The following is a 25,203-nucleotide window of genomic DNA, read 5'->3' as shown; positions in this document are numbered from 1 at the left end:
AGAGGTGTGTGCTAATGGGTTTTGGGGGGCAGGGATTTGGGGTCACTGTATTTTAGGGGATTTTGGGCTCAGGGGGGTGTGCTAAGGCGTTTTAGGGGATTTTGGCCGAGCCGAGGACGGGCCCCGCGGGTCGGTGCCATGGAAAACAATCCGGGCCCGGGGGACGGGGAGGGGACGGGCCGGGAGGAGCAGCAGGAGGAGGAGGAGGAGGAGGAGAAGAAGCCGAGGAGGGCCCGGGAGCGGCGGGACCGAGTCCAGCGGAGCGGGGACACCGGGGCTCCACAGGCGGTGACGGGGCGGGGGCGCGGGCCCGGGGAGCGGGGCTGGAGCGGGGGAAAAGCGGGAAAAAATCGGGAGCAAACTCCGGGAGAGGAGGGAAGGAAGGAGGCAGGGCGGTTATTCACGGCTCTGGAATGCGCCGGGAGGCGGCGGGGGAGCCCCGGGGGGCTCTGGAAAAGGGGTGGGATGACACCCGCAGCTCCAGGAGGGACAAAATCCCGGGATTGCCCTCCCAAGTCCCCGGGAGATGGGGTCTGTCCCTCCCTGGGCACCCAAAAATGTCACCTGGAGCTCCCCCAGAGCCAGCGGGGCGCTTTTGCCACCCCTCAGCTCCCGATGGGGTTTATTCCAGACAAATTCCCGCCGAGAATGGCAGGGCTGGGAATGGAGGGCAGGGGAATTGGCCTGCGAGGCTCAGACAAAGGGGTCTGGCTGCCAGCTGCTGGGAATTCGGAGCGGGAAGGAACCTCTGGAGCTCCCTGGAAAAGTCACCGAGAGGGGAATGAGGAGTTAAGTCGGGAAAAATTCCCTTCCCAAGAATTCCAGCGGCCGCGGGGACCCCACAGCCCCTGGCTGAGGGAAGGCGCCGGGTTTTTTCCATGACACAGTCAGCGAGCCCGCTGGAAATCCCGAAAATTCCATGATTTATGGGAAGGCTGGTTGGGAAAGAGCTGCGGTGGCTCTGTTCCTTCTCAGCTCAGCGGGAGGAACCCGGAACCCCCCAGCTCTCGCTCCTCATCCCAAACCCGGAAAAGATTTTCCAGAGGGGGAAAGACGAGCTCGAGGGGGAGAGAGGCCGGGATTTAAGGAATCTCCCAAACCGCTTTTGCCAGCTGGAGTTGTTTCCCATCCCGGCTGTTTTGCTGGGCTCATTCCCGTCTCTGTCCCCAGCAGGACGCCAGGATGAGGCCTCTGCTGGGCGTCCTGGCGCTGGTGACACTCCTGTCCCCAGGCCTGGCCTGTCCCACGCCGTGCTCCTGCTCCACCAAGAAGAACGGGCGGCTGCTGGCCGAGTGCGCCTACCGCGAGCTGCGGGACGTGCCGCGGGGCCTGTCCCCGAATGTCACCATCCTCACGCTCTCCGCCAACCGCCTGGGCCGCCTGGGCCGCGCCTCGCTGGCCGAGGTGCCCGAGCTGCAGTCGCTGTGGCTGGGCTACAACCACATCTCCTCGGTGGAGCCCGGCGCCTTCGCCGCCCTGCCGCACCTCAAGAACCTGGACCTGAGCCACAACCGGCTGGCGGATTTCCCCTGGCAGGACCTGCGCAACCTCAGCGCGCTGCAGATCCTCAAGCTCAGCAACAACCGGCTGGTCACGGTGCCGCAGGGCGCGCTGGCCGGGCTGCGGGAGCTGCGCTCGCTCTGGCTCAACGACAACGAGCTGGCCACGCTGGCCCGCGGCACCTTCGAGGGGCTGCCGGCGCTGGCGCAGCTGCAGCTCTTCCACAACCCCTTCAACTGCTCCTGCAAGCTCTTCTGGCTCAAGGAGTGGGCGCACGACACCTCGGTGGTGCTCTCCAGGGCCGGCTCCACGCTGTGCGCCGCGCCGGCGCGGCTGCGGGGCCGGCCGGTCACCGACATCCCCGGCGCGCTCTGCGTGCCGCCCTCGGCCCAGCTCACCTACCTGTCCGGCCCGGCCGCGGCCGGCCCCCGGGACGGACTGACGCTGACCCTGCACTGCAGCGTGGCCGGCAGCCCCCCGCCGGAGATCCGCTGGCAGATCCGCACGGCCAAGCGCCGCGTGGACATCCACGGGCCCACGGTGGCGCGGGACGGCGGCGCCAAGGCGGGCCGGCAGCGCTTCCTGGCCTTCAAGAACGGCACCATGGCCATCCCCGACTTCGGCAAGGAGGACGAGGGCACCTACACCTGCGTGGCGGTCAACGACGTGGGGACAAGGGACGTGTCCGTCAACGTGGCGCTGGCCGGCTCGGCCAACCCGGCCGAGGAGCTGCCCCGCGATGACCCCCAGGCCGGGCACCCCGGCGGGCACAGCTGCGCCAAGGGCGACGAGCTGGACCCGTCCGGCATGGGCGAGAAGTTGGTCATCGTCTACCGCGTGGCCGGCCAGGCCCGGAGCGGCGCGGGAGCCCGGGAATTCCGCCTGGGAATTCTGCTGCTGGCTCTGGGGCTGCTGCTCTGGTGAAGGGCTAGCGGCGCCTCGGGATTCCCGATTTTTCCGTAGTTTTTCCTCTCGTAGTGCCCTTGCTGAGCTTCTGGCATCCGGGAGTGCTCCGGAGCCCCACGGGGCCACCACAGGGGTGGGTGGTCCAGCCCTTGCCGATCCCGTCCCTGGAGGAACTCAGGGAACGTGGGGAGGATCCAGCCCGCATCCAGCCGGGATCTGCCACCAATTCCCGGCTGTCCCCACTTCCCGCTTTTCTCCCTGCCCAGATCTGAGGTGACCACAGGAGGTGACAGTGGTGACAATCCCGCCCCAGAGCCACCACGACTGCCAACGGGGAGGGATCCGAGGATAAAATCCCTGGGAATGAGGTCCTGGGGGACACAGAAGGGACGGAGGATTGGTTGGACCCACAGCCTTGGATTGGGAAGAAATTCACTGGTTTTATCCCTGTAGGAGCATTCCGAGCACCTCCAAGGCCTTGGAATGCCGCGGGAATCCCAAAAACCCCCTGACCATCATCCCAAAAACCCGTCTGGGCTGGACCCACTAGGCTTGAGCCAAAGATTCCCAAAGTGTTCCCGGTGGGAATGGGGAAAAGATTGGGAACAGCAGAGAAGCTGAGCTGCCTTGAAGCCATAAACATTCCCCGAGTGCTCCAGAATTCCCGGCGGGACAGGTATTCCTTCTCCAGGTGTCCGGGGAAACCCTCGGGGGATTTTGGGAATGTCCATGGCCCTCGGACTTGGAAACAGCACTGGAATTCCCAGTGGGATCTGGGCACACCCTGCCGCCCCCTGGCCTTGTAACGCCCTGTAGGGACAGCAATAAATGCCTTTAATTAATGCCTTTAATTAATGCCTTTAATTAAGAAATACCCATCATAAACACCTGTAATAAGGAAACAATTTTAATAAATACCTTGAATTAATAATTACTTTTTTATAAACACCTTTGAATAAACTCCCTTTTTTTTATCTAAACCAGCTGGGCTTCTCTTGGTCTGTGCATCCCAAAATCCCAAAATTCCCTGAGACAGTGGCTCCTGGGCTCCCCCAGATTGTCCCAAACCCTCCTGGATCAGGGGAAACTTCTGCCATTCCCAGCTACCCCAAATCCTTCCCAGTGCTGGAGAAACCCCAAAACTTTCCCAATTCTGGAGCATCCCAAGATCCCCTAAATTTCCCTGTTCTCCCCCATCCCAAACCCCCAAAATCCTGGGATACCCCAAAATGCCCCCCTGCAGCTGCCCGGGAATGGAATTGACCCCAAAAGCAGAGCCTGGAACTTTCCAGCACCAAAATTCCTTATCCAGAGGGATTTTAGGGACAGGGCAGCCGAGGTCTCTGTGGGGAGCTCCTGGATTCCCACAAATTTTTCCCACTGTGGGAAATGGAAGTTTTGGGTTCATTTCACAGCATTCAACTTTTAAACTCCGTTTTATCCCTGGGAATAGCGGGATCCAGGATTATCCCTGAAATTCAAGCTGAGATGAGAGGGGTGAGGATGCGGATTTGGCGTTTCCAGACGAGCCGTGAAGCAACAGGAAGGGGAAGAAATTCCCAAATCCCGCCCAGGGCGCTGCTGCTATCCCAAAAACCACACAAATTCCATGGATCTCCAGGGAGCCTTGGGTGGGGCTGTGGAAGCTGATCCCAAAATTCAGCCCCGCCCGTAGCACGGAGCTGCCACAGATTTTAGGGATTTTTTAAATGGATTTTAGAGATTTTTGGGATTTTTAAAAGATATTTTGGAGATATTTAGGATTTTAAAAGGAATTTTTAAAGGGATTTTCTAAAGGGGTTTTAGGCTGCCCTTGGAGCTGCAGGGGTTGGGATGGGCTGGGAGGAATTCCTGGGAAAAGGGAGGAGATGCTCCAAGGAAACCCCAAAGCATGGGAATCACCCCCAGTGCCCCCAAACCGTCCTGAGGGTGCTGGGAACATTCCAGAGGGAGGGAATGGGGTCCCTGGGATCCTTTAGAGAGCAGCTCTGGCCACTTCCAAGGAAATCCCAGCATGATCCAGCATCTCCATGCAGGCTGGGCTGAGAATTCCCAAGGGAATCTTGGAGTGTTTGGGATCCACCAGGAGCCTGCTCATTCCAGCCCAAGAAGTTGGGAATTCTGGGATTTAAGAGCAGGAAGAGGTGATTCAGCACCACCTCATTCCCATCCCAATGGTGTTTTATCCCCAAAATTCCCCGTTCCCATTCCCTCCCTTCCCAAAGCTGTGGGAATGTGAAGGGAGCAGTTTTCCCGTAAAACCGCCCTAAAGTGGGATCACGGATCAGATCCCGACATTCCCAGCTGGAGCAGATCCCTCAAATCTCTGCTGGGTGAGGTCATCCCAATCATTCCCTGGATTCGGGGCTGGAGTGATCTCAAATCCTGCTGGAAGGGGGAATATCCAAGGAAAACTGCACATCCCAGGAGTAGGAACGAGGTATCCATTTATTCTCCTTCCCCCGCACTTCCCAGTGAGGTTTTCCATGGATCCCAGCCCTGGAAAACCCCAGGATTGCCACAAAACCAGGAATGGAAGAGGACGGGGAGCAGGGTGGGATTTGATCCTTCAAAAATCAGGGGAAAAAAATGTCCCAGGAGTGATGTGGAGCCCAAATGGAGCTGAGATCGGGAAGGGAGAAGCTGGGAATGGGAATTTTCTCCCTCGTGGAGTTCCCGGGGTAATTCCTGGTGGTTGAGAATTCCTTTGGCCAGCTGGGGATCCCTCCGAGCTCCTCTTCCAGTTCTCTGGGAATTGTCCTGTGCTGGAAAAGCGGCTGAGAACCGGGCTGGCTGCAGGAGTGAATCCCAAAATATTTTTGGGATGCTGGGAGCATTTTCCTTGGCTCAGCTCCATCCAGGCTGGGCTCAGAGATGTCACCTCTGGAGCTCGGGAGTAGCTCGGCACAGATTTAGGGATAAACCCTCAGAGAGAGTCCGGAGGCTGGGATAGGGCGCGTGGGAAGCGCCCGAAATTCAGGGACGGGAGATGGAAGATGGGATGGGATTCCTGGGAATTCAGGGCCTGGGAACGCCGAGCTGGGCGCCGTTGGCTGCAGGATCGGCCAGCGCGGTTTTTCGGGAAGCGGTCAGCGAGGGGTTGTGCAGGAGCGTGTAGGCCACCCACCAGCGCGCCCGGATCCGCCGGCTCCGCGCCCTTCCCAGAGCCGGGGGCTTGGGATGCATCAGCTGGAGGCCTGGAAGGAGACGGGAGCAGCAGGGAGAGGATTCAGGGCCTGGAAAAGCACCAGGAGAGAGGGAGAGGGGTTGGGATGAGGTGCAGAGGGATGGATTCCTGCTGGGAAAGGGGAGATTGGGATGGAATTCCTGGCTGGGATGGAATTCCCAGAAGAACTGTGGTTGCCCCTGGATGCGCAAAGTGCCCAAGGAAAGGTTGGATGGGGTTTGGAGCAGCCTGGGATAGTGGGAGGTGTCCCTGGATGGGCTTTAAGGGCCTTTCCAACCCAAAGTGTTCCAGGATTCCCAGATTCCAGCCCCAGCCGCATTTTCCTGGAGCCACCAAGATCCCATCACACCCCAAAGAGCCCCATCCATATCTTGGAGAGGGATCAGCCCTTGGATGGATGGATGATGGATGGGTGGATGGATGATGGATGGATGATGGATGGATCCATGGATGGATGGATGGATGGATGGATGGATGGATGATGGATGGATGGATGGATGGATGGATGGATCCCTGGATGGATGGATGGATGATGGATGGATGATGGATGGATGATGGATGGGTGGATGGATGGATCCATGGATGGATGGATGATGGATGGATGGATGGATGGATGGATGGATGGATGATGGATGGATGGATCCATGGATGGATGGATGGATGGATGGATGGATGATGGATGGATGGATCCATGGATGATGGATGGATGGATGATGGATGGATGATGGATGGATGGATCCATGGATGGATGGATTCATGGATGGATGGATGGATGGATGGATGGATGATGGATGGATGGATTCATGGATGGATGGATGGATGGATGGATGGATGGATGGATATCCCCACACCAACCCGAGATGCCACCCACAGGTCACCATCCTGTCCCTTCCCAATCCCCCGGTGTCCCCAGGTCCCACCTTCCTCCAGCCGGGTGTCCCGGGGCGGTGCCGGCGGCTCGGGCCGGCCGGGCTGGAGCAGCAGGGAGCAGAAGGCCTTCAGCAGCGGGTGGCACTGGCTGACCTCCACCCGCAGGTAGTGGCAGTAGGTGCGGTACCCTGCGGGAACACCGTGCCCTCACTGGGGACAGCACTACCCATTCCCACCCGGAGCCCAGGGATGCATCCAGCTCTGGTCTCCACACCCCACAATCCCAGCAGGAAAAGCAGGGACCAGCCTGAGCTCCCCTGAGGTCTCCTCTCCTTTATCCCAGGAGATGAAGGGAAACCCCAGAGCTCATCCCATTTTTTGGGGAATGAATAGCAGGACCCAGCTGGCACCACCTGCTCCAGGTGCTCCATTCCCAACGCTCTGAAGCCACCCTCAATCCCAGCAGGAAAATCAGAGGAAGGTCCAAGGTCCCCTGAGGTCCCCCCTCCTTTATCCTGAGGTAACAACTGGTGGAAACCCAAAAGTCATCCCCCATTTTTTGGGATCAAAGAGCAGGACCAAGCAGGAATCAGGAGAAGCCAGCTGCTGCCATCATCCCATTTCCAAGCCACCCTCAATCCCACAGGAAAAATGTGGAGGTCCCTTCTTCTTTATCCCAGGACATGAGGTGACCACTGGTGAAGTTCCAAGGTCACCACTTATTTTTTTGGGACAAAAAGCAGGAATCAGGAGAAGCCACCTGTTCCAGGTGTCCCACTCCCAACTTTGGGGGTCACCCTCAATCCCAGCAGCTCCGGGCCCCCATCCCAACCCGCTGTGGTGGCACGGTGACCTCTCGCGGTCCCACCTGGGTCGAAGGTCTCCACGCCGCGGTGCAGCAGGCTGATGTCCAGCCGGCAGAAGTGGACGGCGTTGTAGAGGCCGGAGATGACCATGCGCCACACGGCGGCCATGGAGCCCACCAGGACGTTGGTGGGGAAGAGCAGGAAGGTGACGATGAACAGCGCGCGCCTGCAGGACACACAGACCCCCGGGATGGCCCTTCCAGGAGAACTCCGGCCACCCCAAACCTCCTGGCGCCACTCACATCCAGCCCATCCCACTGGGAGAAGCCAACGCCCTTCCAGGCTCCTGGAGAACCATCAGGAGCTCCTTGTCTCCTTGGAGAGTGAGGAACCGGCCAAATTGCGGGGATGGGATTTTGGGATGGAGGCCACCAGCTCCAGGAGAGCCTCGCTGAGCTGCCAGGAGGACACCTGTGTCCCTCTGTCACCCCGGTCTCGGGTGGTGGCACCATCCCTGAGTGAGGGACATCTGCTGGTGGCTTGGGATGGACACCGGCCCCAGGAGAGCCTCTGTGCCCTGTCAGGGGGTGGCACAGGACACCTGTGTCCCTCTGTCACCTTGGTCACGGGTGGTGACACCACCCGTGAGTGGGGGACACCTCTCAGTGGTGACCGACCCCACCCAGCCAATCCTGAGGGATCTGGGCTTGGGAACAGGGCCGGTGGAGCAGGGCCACCCTCACTGGTGTCACCCCACCAAAATCCAGGCCAGAACACCTGGAAAAACCTCCGTGGGAGCCTGGAATTCCTGCCAACCCCTCCTGGGGACAATCAGGGACAACTGGGGACAATGGGGGACGATGGCGGTGTCCCTGTACCTGTTGGTGATCTCCTTCTGCAGGGAATGCTGCTCCAGGAACTGGAAATGGGCCAGGAGATGCTGCACGAGCACGGCCACCACCAGGGTCAGCCAGAAGGGCCTGGAAGGGCGGGATGGACGCTGGGAATGTCCCAAAACACCAGGAATGCCCCAAAACACTGGGAATGTCCCAAAACACTGCCACAGGCAGGAATCTCCAGTGGTGTTGGAAAAACCCCAAATGGAGCATCCCAAACCTATCCAGGACCATTCCTTGGGGTTTTCCACCCTTCCCAAGGGCTCACCACATATTCTGGATCATCCCAAAGTGCAGGATGGACACCAGGAATGTCCCAAAACACTGGGAATGCCCCAAATCAACAGGAAAGTCCCAAAATACCAGGAATGTGCCAAAACATCACCACGGGCTGAAGCTTCCAGTGGTGTTGGAAAAACCCCAAATGGAGCATCCCAAACCCATCCTGGGCCATTCCTTGGGGTTTCCAACCTTTCCCAGCTCACCACATGTTCCGGATGATCCCGAAGAGCGGGGAGCTGGTGCCGAGCTGGAGCGGGATCACCACCAGGAAGGTGAAGGCCACGAAGCAGAGGAAGAAAATCACCTGCTGGATCAGGAGACCTGGAATGGGAACACAGAGCGGGAATCCAGGATGGAACAACAGCTCTCATTCCCCAAATCTCTGCATGGTGCTTTCCCGACAATCCCATAAAAACTCCACCAGTCACCACAACCAGGTCTGCATTCCCAAGGGGTTGTCCCTACAATTCCTGGGGGTGGAATGAAAATTTCCCCTCTTTTTGGGATCCTCCTCCCCATTCCCAGGATGATCCAGGCTGGGATGGGGATGAGGAGCCCCTGGAATGCGTCGAGGACCAGAGGCTTCCACAGCTTTTCCCACCCAAATATTTGGGATAGAGCCAAACCCAGGCACCTTCCAGCCTCTTCCTCCTCTTTGAATTCCCAGTTTAATTTTTCCAAGTATTTTTCTAGTTTTTCCTGATTCCCAACCATCTGTTGTTCCCAAAACCCACCAGATTCTGTTTGTGGAAAGGGAGCTAAAAACCCTTCTGGGAACTGCTGCTTAATCCTTAAGAAAATTGGGATCCCCATGCTGTGATCCCAAAATTCCATTACCCAGGCATCATCCCACCCCTTCCTTCTCTTTGAATTCCCAGTCCAATTTTTCTGAATTTTTTTGCAGTTTTTCCAATTATTTTTCCAGTTTCTCCCAATTCCCAACCATCCGATGCTCCCAAAACCTGCCAGATTCCATTTGAGGAAAGGAGACAAAAAACCCTCTTGGAAAAGGGGTGAAAATAGGGAATTGTCACTTAATCCTAAAGAAAATTGTGATCCCCCATCTCATGATCCCAAAATTCCATTACCTAGGCATCAATTTCACTCCTTCTTCCTCTTTGAATTCCCAACCCAATTATTCCCGTTATTTTTCCAGTTTTTCCCAATTACCAACCATCCAATGTTCCCAAATCCCGCCAGATTCCATTTGAGGAAAAGGGGCTAAAAACCCTCTTGGAAAAGGGGCAAAAATGGGGAATTGCTGCTTAATCTGTAGGACAATCAGGATCCCCATGCCGTGATCCCGAAATCCCGTTACCCAGGCAGGCGAAGGCCGCCTGGAAGCTGGAGAAGGCCATCCAGCAGACGAGGGATTCCCGGGAAGGCCGCAGGATGTGGGCCTTGGAAAACACGTCCAGCACGGCGCCCTGGTACAGCGCCCGCAGGTTGGACCTGGAGGGAAAATGATCCCGATGGATCCCGGCCCGGGGATGGGGGCAGGGATATCGGGAATGGGGACAGGGATACCGGGAATGGGGACAGGGATACCGGGAATGGGGCGGGGACATCAGGAATGGGGGTGGGGACATTGGGAATGGGGATATCGGATATAGGAACATTGGGAATGGGGTTGGGAACACAGAATGGGGCCAGGGACATTGGGAATGAGGATGGGGGCATCAGGAATGGGGACAGGAACATCAGGAATGGGAACATTAGGAATGGAGGTGGGGACATCGGGAACGGGGGCGGGAACATCGGACATTGGGAATGGGGATATTGGGAACAGGAACATTGGGAAAGGGGTTGGGAACACTGGGAATGGAGCCAGGGACATTGGGAAAGGGGACAGGGACATCAGGAATGGGGCTGGGAACGTTGGGAATTATGATGGGGATATTGGAAATAGGAACATTGGGAATGGGGGCAGGGACATCGGGAATGGGGCTGGGAATATTGAGAATGGGAATATCAGGAATGGAGATGGAAACATTGAGAATGCAGCCAGAGTCATTGGGAATGGGGATGGGGTCATTGGGAATGGGGATGGGGACATTGGGAATGGGGACATCAGGAATGGGGGCAGGGACATTGGGGATGGGCCTGGAGCATCAGGAATGGGGATTGGAACATTGGGAATCGGGAATGGGGACATTGGGAATGATGATGGGAATATTAGGAGTGGGGCCAGGGACATTGGGAATGAGCATGGGGACATCAGGAATGGGGATGGGAATATTGGGAATGGGGATGGGAACACCAGGAATGGGGACTGGACATTGGGAATGGGGATGGGGACACTGGGAATGGGAACATTGGGAAAGGGAATATTGGGAATGGGGGTGGGGTATCAGGAATGGGACTGGGGATATCGGGAATAGAAATACTGGGAATGGAATATCAGGAATGGGCATATTGGGAATGAGAATATTGGGAATGGGAATGCCGGGAACGGGGCCAGCCCCACCTGTGCATGCCCAGGCTCCGGAGCAGCATGGCGCAGGTGAGCAGGCAGCACAGCACCAGCGAGCAGATGTAGCACACTGTGGAAAAACGGGGAAAAATCCAGGATTTGGGATAGGGAATAATTCCGGGAGTAGGGTTTTGCTGGGAATTGCACCATGGCAATGGGGACAGAAACATTGGGATTCGCATTGTGCCTCAGTTTCCCCTTTTGTCACTCCCACCTCCAGCTCCCAAGGGGGGATGGACAGGACAGAGCGAGGGAAAAGGGGAAGGGAAATCCAGGAAAATCCCTGGAGTGAGCTGGGATGGGGGTCTTGGGAAAGAGGATCTGTGGGAAAGAGGGAGGAGGGAAAAAATGGGATGAGAGAGGTTTGGGGATCCAGGAAAAGCCCCAAAAATCCTGCCTGGAGCTGGTGGGATCCCAGGAAGGAGCGGGGTATCCCTGCTCTTTCTTTATCCCTGGAATTCCCTGATCCCTGAAATTCCTTTATCCTGAGAATTCTCTCATCCTTGAAATTCTCTCATCCTTGAAATTCCCTCAGCCCTGCTGTCCCTTCAACCCTATTCCCTCATCCTTGAAATTCCCTGATCCCTGAAATTCCCTCATCCTTGTTATTTCCTGATCTCTAGAATTCCTTGATCCCTGAAATTCCCTGATCCCTTTTCTTCCTTCTTCCCTGCTCTTCCCTCATCCCCCATCCAAGGATTTCCACTCTCCAGGGATCCAGGCCCATCTGTTCGCTTCCAGCACATTTCCAAGCCTGCAGCATCTGCCAGCTCTTCCCTCCGGCTCTTCCCTCTGGCTCTTCCCAACGGCTTTTCCCGGAGTCTCTTCCCGCCTTGGCACGCGCCAGCCTGGCACAGCCCCATCCCTGCCAGCTGCTCCCGAAATCCCGCTGGAATCCGCCCAATCCCTGTCATCCACTCCCAAAATCCCCCTGGATTCGGCCCCATCCCATCCCCTGGGCCAGGAATCTTCCCCGCATCCCCCTGAAATCCTCCACATCCCATCCTCCCAAAATCCTTCTGGAATCCTCCCAGTCCCAGCCTCCAGGTGAGGAATCCTCCCAAAATCCCCTGGAATTTGCCCCATCCCATCCTCCAGGCAGGGAATCCTCCACAATCGCTCTGGAATCCTCCCTGTCCCATCCTCTGGGCAAGGAATCTTCTGGAAATCCTTCTGGAATCTGCCCCATCCTGTTCTCTGGGCCAGGAATCCTCTGGAAATGCCCCTGGAATCCTCCCAGTCCCATCCTCCAGGTGAGGAATCCTCCCAAAATCCCTCTGGAATTAACACCCTGGAATCCACCCCATCCCATCCTCCAGGGCGGGGAACCCTCAGGAAATCCCTCTGGAATCCCCACTGGAGCATTGGTGCGGCTGGGATTAGAATTGGGATTGGGATTGGGATTGGGAATGGGAATGGGAATGGGAATGGGATCAGGATCGGGATTGGGATAGGGATCTGGATTGGGATGTGGATTGGGATTGGGATAGGGATGTGGATTGGGACTGGAATCAGGATTGGGATTGGGAATGAGATCAGGATTGGGATCAGGATTGGGATTGATTTTGGGATTGAGATTGGGATCTGGATCAGGACCCAGATTGGGATTGGGACTGGGACCTGGACTGGGACTGGGATCGGGATCAGGATCTGGATTGGGACTGAGATCAGGATTGGGATTGGGATCAGGATCTGGATTGGGATCTGGACTGGGATTGGGTTGGGATCTGGATTGGGATCAGAATTGGGATCATTATCTGGATTGGGACTGGGATCATGATCATGATCAGGATGGGGATCAGGATCTGGATTGGGATCTGGACTGGGATCATGATCATGATCAGGATTGGGATCAGGATCTGTATTGGGATTGGGATTGGGATTGGGATTGGGATTGGGATCCGGATTGGGATCAGGATTCGGATTGAGACTGAGACCAAGATTGGGATTGGGATCGGGACTGGGATCATGATCTGGATTGGGACTGGGATGGTGATGAGGATTGGGATCACGATTGGGATGGTGATGGGGATTGGGATCACGATTGGGATGGTGATCGGGACTGGGATCATGACTGGGATGGTGACCGGGATCGGGATCGGGTTGGGAATGCAGCTCCACCTTCCAGCGCCCACAGGAAGTGCCGCGCCGTGCGCAGCTCCTGCTCCAGGTCCCCGGGCACGGCCGCGCCCTGCGAGGGCACCAGCCCGAACTGCACCAGCAGCACCACCACGTCCTTGGTCATTCCCGCCCGGATAATGCGCAGCGCCGGCACCACGGCCACCAGCAGCAGCACGGCCACCTGCGGGCACGGGGACACCTCAGCTCCGGCCCGGATCCCGCGGGATTTCGGGATTTACGGCTCAGATCCCACAGGATTTTGGTATTTATGGCTCGGATTCTGTGGGATTTAAGTTTCGGGTGCCACAGGATTTCAGGATTTATGGCTCAGATCCCATGGGATTTAAGGCTTGGGTCCCAAAGGATTTTGGAGTTTTACGGCTTGGATCCTGTGGGATATATGGCTCAAATCATGTAGGATTTTGGGATTTAATGCTCAGATCCCACAGGATTTACAGCTGGGATCCCGCAGGATTTACAGCTCAAATCACATGGGATTTTGGGATTTACAGCTCACATCCCGTGGGATTTTGGGATTTAGGGGCTGGGATCCCATGGGATTTAGGGATTTACAGCTGGGATCCCACAGAATTCTGGGATTTAGGGATTTACAGCCAGCATCCTACAGGATTTTGGGATTTACGTGAGTGTGGAATTCCAGAAGGAATTTTAATGCCATTCCTGGGTGGGATCCCCCAGGATCCTCTGGGAATGTCACCTGGTAGACGGCGATGACAGCCACGGTGACAGATACCACCAGCTTCAGCGGGATCCGGAATCCTGGAGGGAAAATTGGGAATTTGGGGTGGTGGAGCAGGATGAGGGTGCAAAGGGAACACCCTTTGGAATGGGATTTCCGCAGGGAATTCCTGCTGGGATGGAGAGTCGGGAATGGACGGATGGGTCCATCCTGCTTTTCCATGGAAACTTGGGATATTCCCTGCCCCCTTCATGGATGGGAATGGCTCTGCATTCCCAGGATTTCACCCCCTCTGTGCAGGACAATTCCCTTCCATGGATTTATGGGGCTTCCATGAGGATTCCTTTTCCATGGATATATGGGGGTTCCCATCACACCCAGGACCACTTTTCCATGGATTTATGGGTTCTCCATGAGAATCCCATAACTACCATGGATTTATGGGGCCTTCATGAGGATTCCATCATTCCCAGGACCCCTTTTCCATGGATTTATGGGGCCACCATGGAGTTCCCATCATTCCCAGGTCTCTTTTCAATGGATTTATGGGGCCTCCATGGGTCTTCCATAATTCCATGGATTTATGGGGCCTCCTTGGGATTCCCATTACTCCCATCACTCCCAGGACCCCTTTTCCATGGATTTGTGGATCCCTGCCCCAAGCACAGCTGGATTCGGGCTCCAAGCCAGGCCAGGTTGGACAGAGCTTCGAGCAACCCAGGATTTTGGGAATGGCCTGGCTGATCCATAAATCCCAACCCCAACCGTTCCCAGATTCCATGGAATTTTCCAGGTGCCCACCTTCCTCGGGAATGTAGATGTAGGAGAGCAGGTAGGAGCGGATCCGGGAGCCGAGGCTCTCATCAATCTTGACGGAGCTGCGGGAGGTGGGAGAGGGTGACATTCCCTGACTTAGGAAATGGGAATTGCCAGCAGTGGGATTTGCCGGGAATGGGATTTGCCAGGAATGGGAATTTCCCTCCTTACCTCCCTTTCCGGTCCCGCTTGGACAGCAGGGCCTTGAGGTACTTCCTGTAATAGCTTTTCCCGGAAATCTGGGGATAACGGATGGATTTGGGGTGGCAGAGCTGCCCTGGCCACGCCCTCATCCTGGGCATATCCTGACAGGAATTCCCAAGCCCGGGCCGGCATATGGAATGTGTGGTGTTGGTATGGGAAAGTGGGAATAAAGTGGGATTTTGTTCCCAAACCCCTGTGGGATCCCTCGCTCCCCCATGAACAATCACCTCAGGCCTTTCCTGCTTTTCCCTCCTCTCTTCCCAACAAATCTCAGAGCTCCGAGCTCCGGGGATTATCCGGGAAAATGAGGAGAGCCCGGAGCTGGCCTGAACGGAGCCATTGATGGCAGGAGCCTCTTGTGTAAGGGATTTATCCCGGAGGAATTTCCCGACCCTGCTGCCGGTGCAGGGACAGCAATGGAGAACCCCCAGCAGGGGGAGGGGAACATGTGGAGAGCCTGATCCCGATCCCAATCCCAATCCCAGTCCCGGGATAGCAACGGAGAACCCCAGCGGCAGGGCCAGGAGGGGAATGTGCAGAGATCCCGATCCCAATTCCAATCCCAAAACTAATCCCAGGATAAAAATGGAGAACCCCCAGTGGCAGAGCTGGGAGGACAATACACAGAGATCCCGGTCCTGATCCCAATCCCAACCCCTATCCCGATCCTGATCCTGAGTTCCCATGTTCGTACCCACGGCACAGGAGCAGCGCTGGGTGCCAATCCGGATCCCAGTCCTGATCCCAATCCCAATTCCAATCCCCAAACAAATCCCAGGATAGCAATGAAGAACCCCCAGCAGCAGAGCTGAGAGGGCAATACACAGAGATCCCGGTCCTGATCCCAATCCTGATCCCAATCAGGTTCAATACTAATCGTGATCCTGATCCTGACCTCAATCCCAATCAGGCTCTCAATCCTGATCCTGATCCCAATTCTGATCCTGATCCTGGGCCCAGTTCTGGTCGTCATCCCAATCCCAATCCCGATCCCGATCCCGAGTTCCCGTGTCCATACCCTTGGCTTGGGGCTGTCCCTGTTGTGAAGGCTGTGCAGGAGCAGCGCCAGGTACCAGTCCTGATCCCAATCCCAATCCCAATCCCGATCCCGATCCCGATCCCGATCCCAATCCCGATCCCGAGTTCCCGTGTCCGTACCCGTGGCTCGGGGCTGTCCCCATTCCGGAGGCTGCGCAGGAGCTGTGCCGGGTACCAGAGGCTGAGCAGGGACAGGGACAGCAGCGCGGGGATGTGGGACAGCAGCGAGTACAGCTGGTGGATCTGTGTGGGACACGGGGTCACTGCCACCACCCTGGGGACACTGGGTCACTGCCACCACCCCTGGGGACACGGGGTCACTGCCACCACCCTGGGGACACGGGGTCACTGCCACCACCCCTGGGGACACGGGGTCACTGCCACCACCCTGGGGACACTGCCACCACCCTGGGGACACTACCATTGCCCTGAGGACACTGCCACCACCCCCAGGGGCACTGTCACCACACTGGGGACACAGACACAGGGTCATTGCCACCAGCCCACCCAGGGGACACTGCAGGGACACACTGGGGGCTGGCCAGGGAGCCACAGCACCTCAGGGACACTCGAGGGAGCCACCTCCACCTTGGGCCACCTCACTGTCCTTGTCCCTGCCTTGGGGCCACTCTGGGTGGTGACAAGGGAGCCACAACCCCTCAGTGCCACCACAGCAAGCTGTGCCACCTCAGGGCCACCCCAGGAAGGAACAAGGAAGCCATGGCACTTCAGGGCCACCCCAGCAAGCCGTGCCACCTCAGGTCACCCAAGGAGGTGACAAGGGAGCCACAACCCCTCAGGGCCACCCCAGGAGGGAACAAGGAAGCCACGGCACTTCAGGGCCACTCCAGCAAGCTGCGCCACCTCAGGTGACCCAAGGAGGTGACAAGGGAGCCAAGACCCCTCAGAGCCACCCCAGGAAGCCACGCCGCCTCGGTGCCACCCACCTTGGGTGCCAGGGGACACTGTGCGCGGTGCCAGGCCTGCGCCCCGCAGTGTCCCCAGGCCAGCAGGGTCCCCGCGGCGTAGCCCAGGCGGTGCCGGGGGCCGGAGCAGGCCAGCAGGGGCAGGTACAGCGCCGGGAAATAGAGCAGGGCCAGAACCTTCCGGAACTCTGCGCGGTGACACCGCGGCGTCAGCGGGGACACCCATGGCACCGGGGGGGGACACACTGCCCTGGGGTCAATGCCACCACCCTGGGGTCAATGCCACCGCCCCAGGGACACTGCCACCACCCCAGGGACACACTGCCACCACCCTGGGGTCAATGCCACCACCCCCCACATACTGCATCACTGCCAGCACTCTGGGGACACTGCCAACCCCCCAGGGATACCAAGTCACTGCCACCACCCTGAGGACACAGGGTGACTGCCACCACCCCAGAGGACACTGCCACCACCCTGGGGTCAATGCCACCACCCCAGGGACACTGTCACCACCCCAGAGGTCACTGCCACTGCCCTGGGGTCAATGCCACCACCCCAGGGACACTGCCACCACCCCAGGGACACTGTCACCACCCTGGGGTCAATGCCACCACCCTGGGGACACAGCCACCACCCCAGGGACACTGCCACCACCCTGGGGACACAGGGTCACTGCCACCAGCCCAGCCAGCCCTTCCCAGGGATGGGGGATTTGGGAACTCCGAGCCCTTTCCATGGAGGGATTCGGGAATACTGAGCCCTTCCCATGGATGGGATTTTGGGTGTTCCAAGCCCTACCCAGGGATGTGATTTGGGAATTCTGAGCCATTTCCATGGATGCGATTTTGAAATTCCAAACCCTTCCCAGAGATGGGATTGGGCATTCCAAATCCTTCCCAGGTGGGGATTTGGGAACTCTGAGCCCTTTCCATGGAGGGATTCGAGAATACTGAGCCCTTCCCATGGATGGGATTTTGGGTGTTCCAAGCCCTCCCCAGAGATGGGATTGGGCATTCCAAACCCTTCCCAGAGCAGAGATTTGGGAACTCCGAGCCCTTCCTAGGTGGGGATTTAGGGAATTCCAAGCCCTTCCCAGAGCAGAGATTTGGGAACTCCGAGCCCCTCCCAAGGAGGGATTTTGGGTGTCCCAAGCCCTTCCCCAGGGGTGTCATTTGGGAACTCCGAGCCCTTCCCAGAGTGGGGATTTTGGGAACTCTGAGCCCTTTGTGGGGTGGGGATTTGGGAACTCGGAGCCCTCCTCAGGTGGGGATTTTGGGCAACCGGAGCCTTTCCCAGAGATGGGATTGGGCATTCCAAACCCTTTCCAGAGCACAGATTTGGGAATTCTGAGCCCTTCCCAGGATGGGATTTGGGAACTCCAAGCCCTTCCCAGAGCAGAGATTTGGGAATTCTGAGCCCTTCCCAGAGTGGAGATTTGGGAACTCCGAGCCCCTCCCAGGGAGAGATTTTGGGTGTCCCAAGCCCTTCCCCAGGGGTGTCATTGGGGAACTCCGAGCCCTTCCCAGAATGGGATTTGGGAAATTGGAGCCCTCCCCAAGATGGGATTTGGGAACCCCGAGCCCTGCCCAGGCTGTGCTGCGGGCTCTCCGTGTCTCACCGCGGGCTGTGGGCGACGCCGTCGGTGTCCCCGTGGGTGTCCCCGTGGGTGTCCCCGTGGGTGTCCCCGCCGTGGGCGGCAGCAGCGGCAGCGGCTCCGGCTCCAGCAGCAGCCGGCAGAGCTCGGAGCTGAGCAGCGCCAGCACCGCCGCGGCCACGGCGCGCTGCCCGTCCTGCTCCAGCAGGTTCCCGGCGCTGCGGGAATCGGCACCGCTCGGGAATCCCGCTCCTTCCAGGGAGCCGATTCCGGGAATTCCCGCTCGTCCCCCAGGGAGGGGATTTAGGGAATTCCGGCTCCTCTCCAAGGATGGGGTTTTCAGATTTACGAGGTCTTCCCAGGGTGGGGATTTTTGAATTCTGAGCGTTTTCCAGGGGAGGGACTTTGGGAATTCTGAGCCCTTCCCAGGGATGGGATTTGGGAATTCTGAGCCCTTCCCAGAGAGGCACTTTGGAAATTCCTGCTCGTTCCCAGAGAGGGGTTTTGGGAATTCCGCTCTTTCCAGGGAGGGACGGTGGGAATTCCTGCTCCTTCCCAGGGAGGGACTGAGGGAATTCTGAGCCCTTTGCAGGGATGGGATTTGGGAATTCCGAGTTGTTTCTGAGGATGGGTTTTGGGAATTCCGGGTCCTCTCCAAGGATGGGATTTTCAGATTTCCGAGGTCTTCCCGGGGAGAGACTTTGGGAATTCCCAGGGAGGGGATTTTGGGAATTACGAGTCCTTTCCATGGAGGGCATTTTGGGAATTCTGAGCCCTTTGCAGGGATGGGATTCTGGAATTCTGAGTCATTTCCATGGAGGGGATTTTGGGAATTCTGAGCTCTTCCCAGGGAAGGATCAGCGGGATTTTGGGAATTCCATACCTGAGCAATCCCGGGACACCGTTCCAGCAGCTCAGGTGGAGCCGGCGGCGCTTGACCAGGAAGGACAAGGCCAGGAGCACGGCCAGCTGGAATGGGAGGGAAATCCATGGAAAAGGGTCCTGGAGTGCTGGGAACCCCATGGAGACCCCATAAATCCATGGAAAAGGTCCTGGAAATGATGGGAACCCCATAGAAACCCCATAAATCTATGGAAAAGAGACCTGGGAATGATGGGAATAATGGGATCCCCATGGAGACCTCATAGATCCATGGAAAAGGGTTCTGGGAATGATGGGAATCCCATGGAGACCCCATTTCCATGGGAAAGAGACCTGGGAATGATGGGAACCCCATGGAAATCCCATAAATCCATGGAAAAGGGTCCAGGGAATGGTGGGAATGATGGGAATCCCATTGAGATCCTATAAATCCATGGAAAAGGGTTCTGGGAATTATTTGGGAGGAATTTTGGAGTTCTCGTCCCACAGGGAAGCGAAATCCCATAAATCCAGGAATTCTGGGATGGTTTAGGCGGGAAAATCCATCCAAGATGAATGGGAATGGAACGTGGGGATGTGGGATTGGGGTTTTTCCGGGAATTTTGGGGTGGATACTCACGGAAATGGGAGCCATGACGGTGTGGTAGAGCTGGGGGGAGATTGTGGGGTGGCATTCCGGGATGGCGTCGGGAAAAAGGCTGGAAAAATGGAAAAATCCCGGATTTGTGTGAGATTAAACCTAAAAGGGCTGGGGAAAATGGGAAAAATCCCAGATTTTGATGGGAATAAATCTGGGAATGACAGGGCTGGCCCCAAAAATTCCAGGGCCAAAAATCCAGGAATAAATCTGGGAATGACCAAAAATTCCAGGATTTTTAGAGGGTCCAAAACTCAGGGATTTGCTCCATGGGAAGGGGACACTCGGGGACACTTTTGGGGACATTGTGGGGACATTCTGGGGATGTTTTGGGAATATTTTTGGGGACTTTTTGGGGACATTTTGGGGACATTTTGGGGACACATTGGGTATATTCTGGGGACGTTTTTGGGGACAATTTTGGGGACATTTTGGAGACATTTTTGAGACATTTCTGAGGATATTTTGGGAATATTTTTGGGATATTTTAGGGATATTCTGGGGACATTTTAGGGCCAAATTTGGGAACTTTTGGGATCACTTTTAGGGCCATTTTGGGGCCATTTTGGGCACATTTTTGGGGCAAATTTTGGGGATGTTTTGGGGACTTTGGGGGGACATTTTACCGACAGTTTTCAGGACATTTTGGGAAATATTTTGGGGCCATTTGGGGTAATTTTTGGGAATTTTTGGGGACATTTTGGGGGACATTTTGGAGACCTTTTGAGGACATTTTGGGGACATTATTTGGGACACTTTTGGGGACACTCAGGGACATTTTGGGGGCACTCACTCATCGTGGGGCGCAGACTCCGTGGATTCGTAGATGTACCAGTCGGATCCCAAATCCTCATCCAGGAAAATTCCCGGCTCCAGGGGGGAATCCCGAAATCCCACGGAGCCATTGGGGGCCATGGCTGCCCCTCTGCCACCAGGATCCCCACGGCTGGAAAAGCAGGAAAAACCCCGGGAAAGAGGGAAAAATAATGGGAAAGTGGGAAAAATAATGGGAAAGTGAGGAAAACCCTGGAAAGTGGGAAAAACCCCGGGAAAGTGGGAAAAAAGCTGAGAAAAACCCCAGGAAAGTGGGAAAAATGCTGGGGAAATTGGGAAAAATGCCGGGAAAAACACCAGGAAAAGAGGGAAAAATGTGGGGGAAATGCCAGGAAAAGAGGGATGAGGGCTGGAAAAGTGGGAAAATACTCTGGGAAAGCAGAATGAGGATTGGAAAAGTGGGATGGGAGCTGGAAAAGTGGGAGTGGGTGGGAAAAATGGGGGAAATGTCGAGAAAATGGGAAAATTCTGTGAGAAGAAGGGGCTGGAAAAGTGGGAAAGAAGCTGGGAAAATGCTGGGGAAAGAGGGGAAAATGTGAGGAAAAGAGGGGAAAACTGCAGGAAATGGGAAAATTATGAGAAAAAAGGGGAAAACACCAGGAAAAGTGGGGAAAAGTGGGGAAAAGTGAATTAAGGACTGGAGAAGTGGGAAAAACGCCGGGAAAAGCGGGATGAGGGCAAAGTGGGAAAGGGATGGGGAAAATTCTGGGAAAAGTGGGGAAAAAAGCCGGAAAAAGCGGCTCTGATCCCAATTCCCAGCTGATCCCGTAGCCGGGGCGGGGCCGTTCCCAAGGGCCGATCCCGAGGCTCCGGAGCCGATCCCGCCTTTGTTTGGGTTTTTTTTGGGAATTCTCGGAGCTGGAAAAGCGGCGCGAAGGTCGCGGGGGGGGGGGGGGGGGGGGGGAGGGGCGGCGGCGCTGTCCCCAAAGTGCCACCAGCAGGGACAGCGCGAGCCCGGGGATTGTCCCCAGCGCCATCCCGGGAATTCCCGATCAGTTTGGGGCCGGGACAACCCCAGAAATGTCCCCAAATGTCACCTGAGGGCTTGGGGACATCCCAGGGCTCGGGGACACCTCGGGATTTGGGATTTGTGCCTCCCTTCCCAAAAATTCCACCAGGAATCAGAGCCTGCCCCCTCCACGGTGCTTGTCAGGGTGATCCCAAATCCCAGTTTGGGATCGCAGCAATCCCAAACCCCATCATCCCAAACTCCATTCCCAAAATCCCAAACTCCATTCCCAAATCTCATACCCCAAACCCCAAATCGCACCCCAAGGCCCATCCTCAAACCCATCCCAAATCCCAATTTGGGATCCCACAAATCCCAAATCCCAGTTTGGGACTGCAGCGATCGCAGATCCCATCCCAAATCCCATCCTGAGTTTGGGAGCTGGGTTAGGGTTAGGGAATTGGGAATGGAGTTTGGGATTTGGGATTTGGGATTTGGGATTTGGGATTTGGGATTTGGGATTTGGGACTGGGGAATGGGGTTTGGGATTTGGGATTGGAATTTGAGAAAGGGATTTGGGATTTGGGAATGAGTTTGGGAATGGGATTTGAGAGTTCCCGATTTTTTCAGCCTCCCCGGACACAGAGAACAGTTCATTCCCAATTTTCCCACACAGGGAAAGGCTCATTCCCGATTTTCCAGGCAGGCTCATTCCCGATTTTCTGGAAGGGCTCATTCCAAAATTTCCCTGATTTTCCACCTCTGGCGCACCCCGGGAATTGTCCCCTCATAGAATTGGATCCCTCAGCTCCTTCTTAACTCCCTAAATCCCAAAAAAATAGGTGGGAATGCCGAAACCCCTGCGGGATCCGCATTGCCGGCCGGGCCCTTCCCAGCTCCCGCGTTTTCCTTGGAATCCGCTCCCGTTTTCCTTGGAATCTGATCCCGCCGCTCCTCCCGCGACCTTGGAGCGCTCCATGAAACTCCGGCCCATCCCCCACCCCCGGCTCCCGGGAACTTCGGGATCCGGGAGAAAACCAGGAATGGGATCCGGGAGGGAATTCCCAAAATAAAACCAGGAGGGGGAAAATTATCCAGGAGGGAATTCCCAGATCCCAAAATAAAATTGGGAATGGGATCCAGGAGGGAATTCCCAGAATAAAACCGGGAAGGGAAAAAGGATTCAGGAGGGAATTCCCAGATCCCAAAATAAAATTGGGAATGGGATCCAGGAGGGAATTCCCAGAATAAAACCGGGAAGGGAAAAAGGATTCAGGAGGGAATTTCCAGATTCTGGAATGAAACCGAGAATAGGAAAAGGATCCAAGAGGGAATTCCCAGATCCTGGAATTAAACCAGAAGGGGAAAAGGGGATCCAGAATAAAACTGGGAATGGGAGAGGGGTCCTGGAAGGAATTCCCAGATTCTGGAATAAAACCGGGAATGGGACAATGATCCAGGAGGGAATTCCCAGATCCCAAAATAAAACCGGGAATGGGATCCAGGAGGGAAATCCCATCATAAAAGTGGGAATGGAAAATGGATCCTTGAGGGAATGCCTGGATTCCTGGAATAAAACTGGGAAGGGAAAGAGGATCCAGGAGGAAATTCCCAACTCCTGGAATAAAACTGGGAAGAGGAGAAGGATTCAGGAGGGAATTCCCAGAATAAAACCAGGAATGGAAAAGATCCATGAGGGAATTCTCTGATCCCAATCCCGTTTTTAATCAAAATGATCCAAATTTCCTTCCAGGGTTTTCCAGGGAGTTCTTGGGCTGGGGGTTGGGATCATCAGGATCGCCCTTTATTCCCATTCCCAATCCCTGCAAATCCCAAAAGTGGATTTAGGATCAGATCCCACCCCAGCGCCCCCCGGGAGATCCCGAACTCAGCGATCCAGCCCCAAAACGATCCCAAAAAAGCGATGGGAACAAAGGGACCCAGCTCCTGAACCCCCAAAGACTCTCCCAGGGTTTTTTTGGGAAAAGCCTCTGGAAAAGCAACCCCAGAGCTCTCCACAAACATCCCAGAGACTCTCAAGAGATTCCGGGACCATCCCAAGGGATTGAGGAGCTTTTTCCCAACCCCATTCCTGAGCCCACCCCAAAATCTCCCTGGTTCCCCCATTCCCAAAATCCCAGGAGAGCTGGGAACTGCTCCAGCTCTTCCCAACCCCATTCCTGACCCCATTCCCAGTTCCATTCCCATTCTCAGCCCCATTCCTGTTGTCCTTGATCCCACCCCAAAATTCCCCCAAAATTCTTCTGGTTCCCCATTCCCAGAATCCTTGGAGTTGCTCCAGCTTTTCCAAACCCCATTCCCAATCCCATCCCCAATCCTATTCCCAACCCCATTTCCAGCCCTATTCCCAATCCTATTCCCGACCTCATTCCAAATCCCACCCCAAAATCCCCACAAGTTCCCCCATTCCCAAAATCCTGGGAGCTGCCCCAGCTTTTCCTAACCTCATTCCCAGCCCCATTTGGATTCCCAACCCCATTTTTGACCCCATTCCCAATCCCATTTCCAACCCCATTCCTGTTCTCCTTGATCCCACCCCAAAATTCCCCCCAAAATCCCCTGTGTTCCCCCATTCCCAAAATCCTGGGAGCTGCTCCAGCTTTTCCCAACCCCATTCCCAACCCCATTCCCAGTCCCATCCTCCCATTTTCCCCCGATCCCATCCCAGAATTCCCCCAAAATTCCTCCAGTTCCCCCATTCCCAGAATTGCAGGAGTTGTTCCAGCTTTTCCCGACCCCATTCCTGACCCCATTCCTGGTTCTCCTTGATTCCACCCCAAAATCCACCCCAAAAATCCCTGCAGTTCCCCCATTCCCAGAATCCCAAATCCTGATCCTGGGATTCTGCAGCCCCCAGGGAAAGGGAACCCAGGGGTTAAACTCCTGCTGAGGGGGCAGAATTTGGAATTTTTGGGATTTTCCTGATCCTGGCATTCTGCAGCCCCCAGGGAAGAGAAAACCGGGATGAAAGCGTTTCGGGGGGGGGGGGGGGGCAGAATTTGGGATTTTTTGGGGGATTTTTGGGAATTTCCGCACCCCCAGGGCAGAATTTGGGATTTTTGGGAATTCCCGCATCCCCAGGGCGGGATTTGGGTCCGCTGGGGGTTAAATCCCTGCTCGGGGAGGGTCAGAATTTGGGATTTTTTTGGGGGGATTTTTGGCAAGTCCCGCACCTCCGGGACAGGATTTGATCCCGAAATTCCCACCCTGGAATTCTCAGCCGAGCCGGGAGACGAAACAACTCCAAAGCCACAAAAAAAAGGGGGAGGGGAAAAGAGGGGGAAAAACCTCCAAATCCCGGTTTACCTTTTCCTTCTTTCCTTCTTTCCTCTCCTTCCGGCGAGCCGAACCGAGCCGAGCCGAGCCGAGCCGAGCCGGGCTTTGCTCCGAGCCGAACCGAGCCGAGCCGAGCCGAGCCGAGCCGAGCCGAACCGAGCCGAGCCGAGCCGAGCCGAGCCGAGCCGAGCCGAGCCGAGCCGAGCCGAGCCGAGCCGAGACGAGCCGAACCGAGCCGAGCCGAACCGAACCGAGCCGAACCGAACCGAACCGAACCGAGCC

At 56.3% G+C, this 25,203-nt stretch overlaps 2 protein-coding genes across 7 annotated transcripts; one reads left to right on the top strand and one right to left on the bottom strand.

Moving 5' to 3' along the window:
- On the top strand, nucleotides 1-3,337 carry LOC141730587 (immunoglobulin superfamily containing leucine-rich repeat protein-like). Of its 3 annotated transcripts, none has more exons than XM_074549613.1 (2): nucleotides 1-288; nucleotides 1,171-3,337. In XM_074549613.1, exons 1-2 carry the CDS (start codon nucleotides 139-141, stop codon nucleotides 2,422-2,424), a joined length of 1,404 nt encoding a protein of 467 aa, XP_074405714.1. In that variant the 5' UTR covers nucleotides 1-138; the 3' UTR covers nucleotides 2,425-3,337. The 3 variants fall into 3 exon arrangements, with proteins under 3 accessions (XP_074405714.1, XP_074405715.1, XP_074405716.1); XM_074549614.1 differs by having other exon boundaries at nucleotides 3-288; nucleotides 1,174-3,337; XM_074549615.1 differs by lacking the exon at nucleotides 1-288 and adding an exon at nucleotides 332-788 and having other exon boundaries at nucleotides 1,174-3,337.
- A 282-nt stretch (nucleotides 3,338-3,619) lies between these two features.
- STRA6 (signaling receptor and transporter of retinol STRA6) lies at nucleotides 3,620-25,141 on the bottom strand. Of its 4 annotated transcripts, none has more exons than XM_074549603.1 (18): nucleotides 24,952-25,141; nucleotides 20,635-20,787; nucleotides 19,824-19,902; nucleotides 19,206-19,291; nucleotides 18,347-18,540; nucleotides 16,747-16,913; nucleotides 15,920-16,042; nucleotides 14,729-14,796; nucleotides 14,543-14,619; nucleotides 13,760-13,821; nucleotides 13,042-13,222; nucleotides 10,915-10,990; nucleotides 9,766-9,899; nucleotides 8,651-8,768; nucleotides 8,148-8,249; nucleotides 7,332-7,495; nucleotides 6,514-6,651; nucleotides 3,620-5,642 (listed from the first exon to the last, which is right to left on the bottom strand). In XM_074549603.1, exons 2-18 carry the CDS (start codon nucleotides 20,754-20,756, stop codon nucleotides 5,425-5,427), a joined length of 2,109 nt encoding a protein of 702 aa, XP_074405704.1. In that variant the 5' UTR covers nucleotides 20,757-20,787; nucleotides 24,952-25,141; the 3' UTR covers nucleotides 3,620-5,424. The 4 variants fall into 4 exon arrangements, with proteins under 4 accessions (XP_074405704.1, XP_074405705.1, XP_074405702.1 ...); XM_074549604.1 differs by lacking the exon at nucleotides 24,952-25,141 and adding an exon at nucleotides 24,819-24,873; XM_074549601.1 differs by lacking the exon at nucleotides 24,952-25,141 and adding an exon at nucleotides 22,483-22,619.
- Nucleotides 25,142-25,203: the final 62 nt, after the last annotated feature.

The sequence above is a fragment of the Zonotrichia albicollis genome, chromosome 11, assembly GCF_047830755.1.
Source record: "Zonotrichia albicollis isolate bZonAlb1 chromosome 11, bZonAlb1.hap1, whole genome shotgun sequence".
Lineage (NCBI taxonomy): Eukaryota > Metazoa > Chordata > Aves > Passeriformes > Passerellidae > Zonotrichia > Zonotrichia albicollis.
The sequence above is the reverse complement of the archived record's forward strand: the minus strand, read 5'-3'. Positions and strand labels throughout refer to the sequence as shown.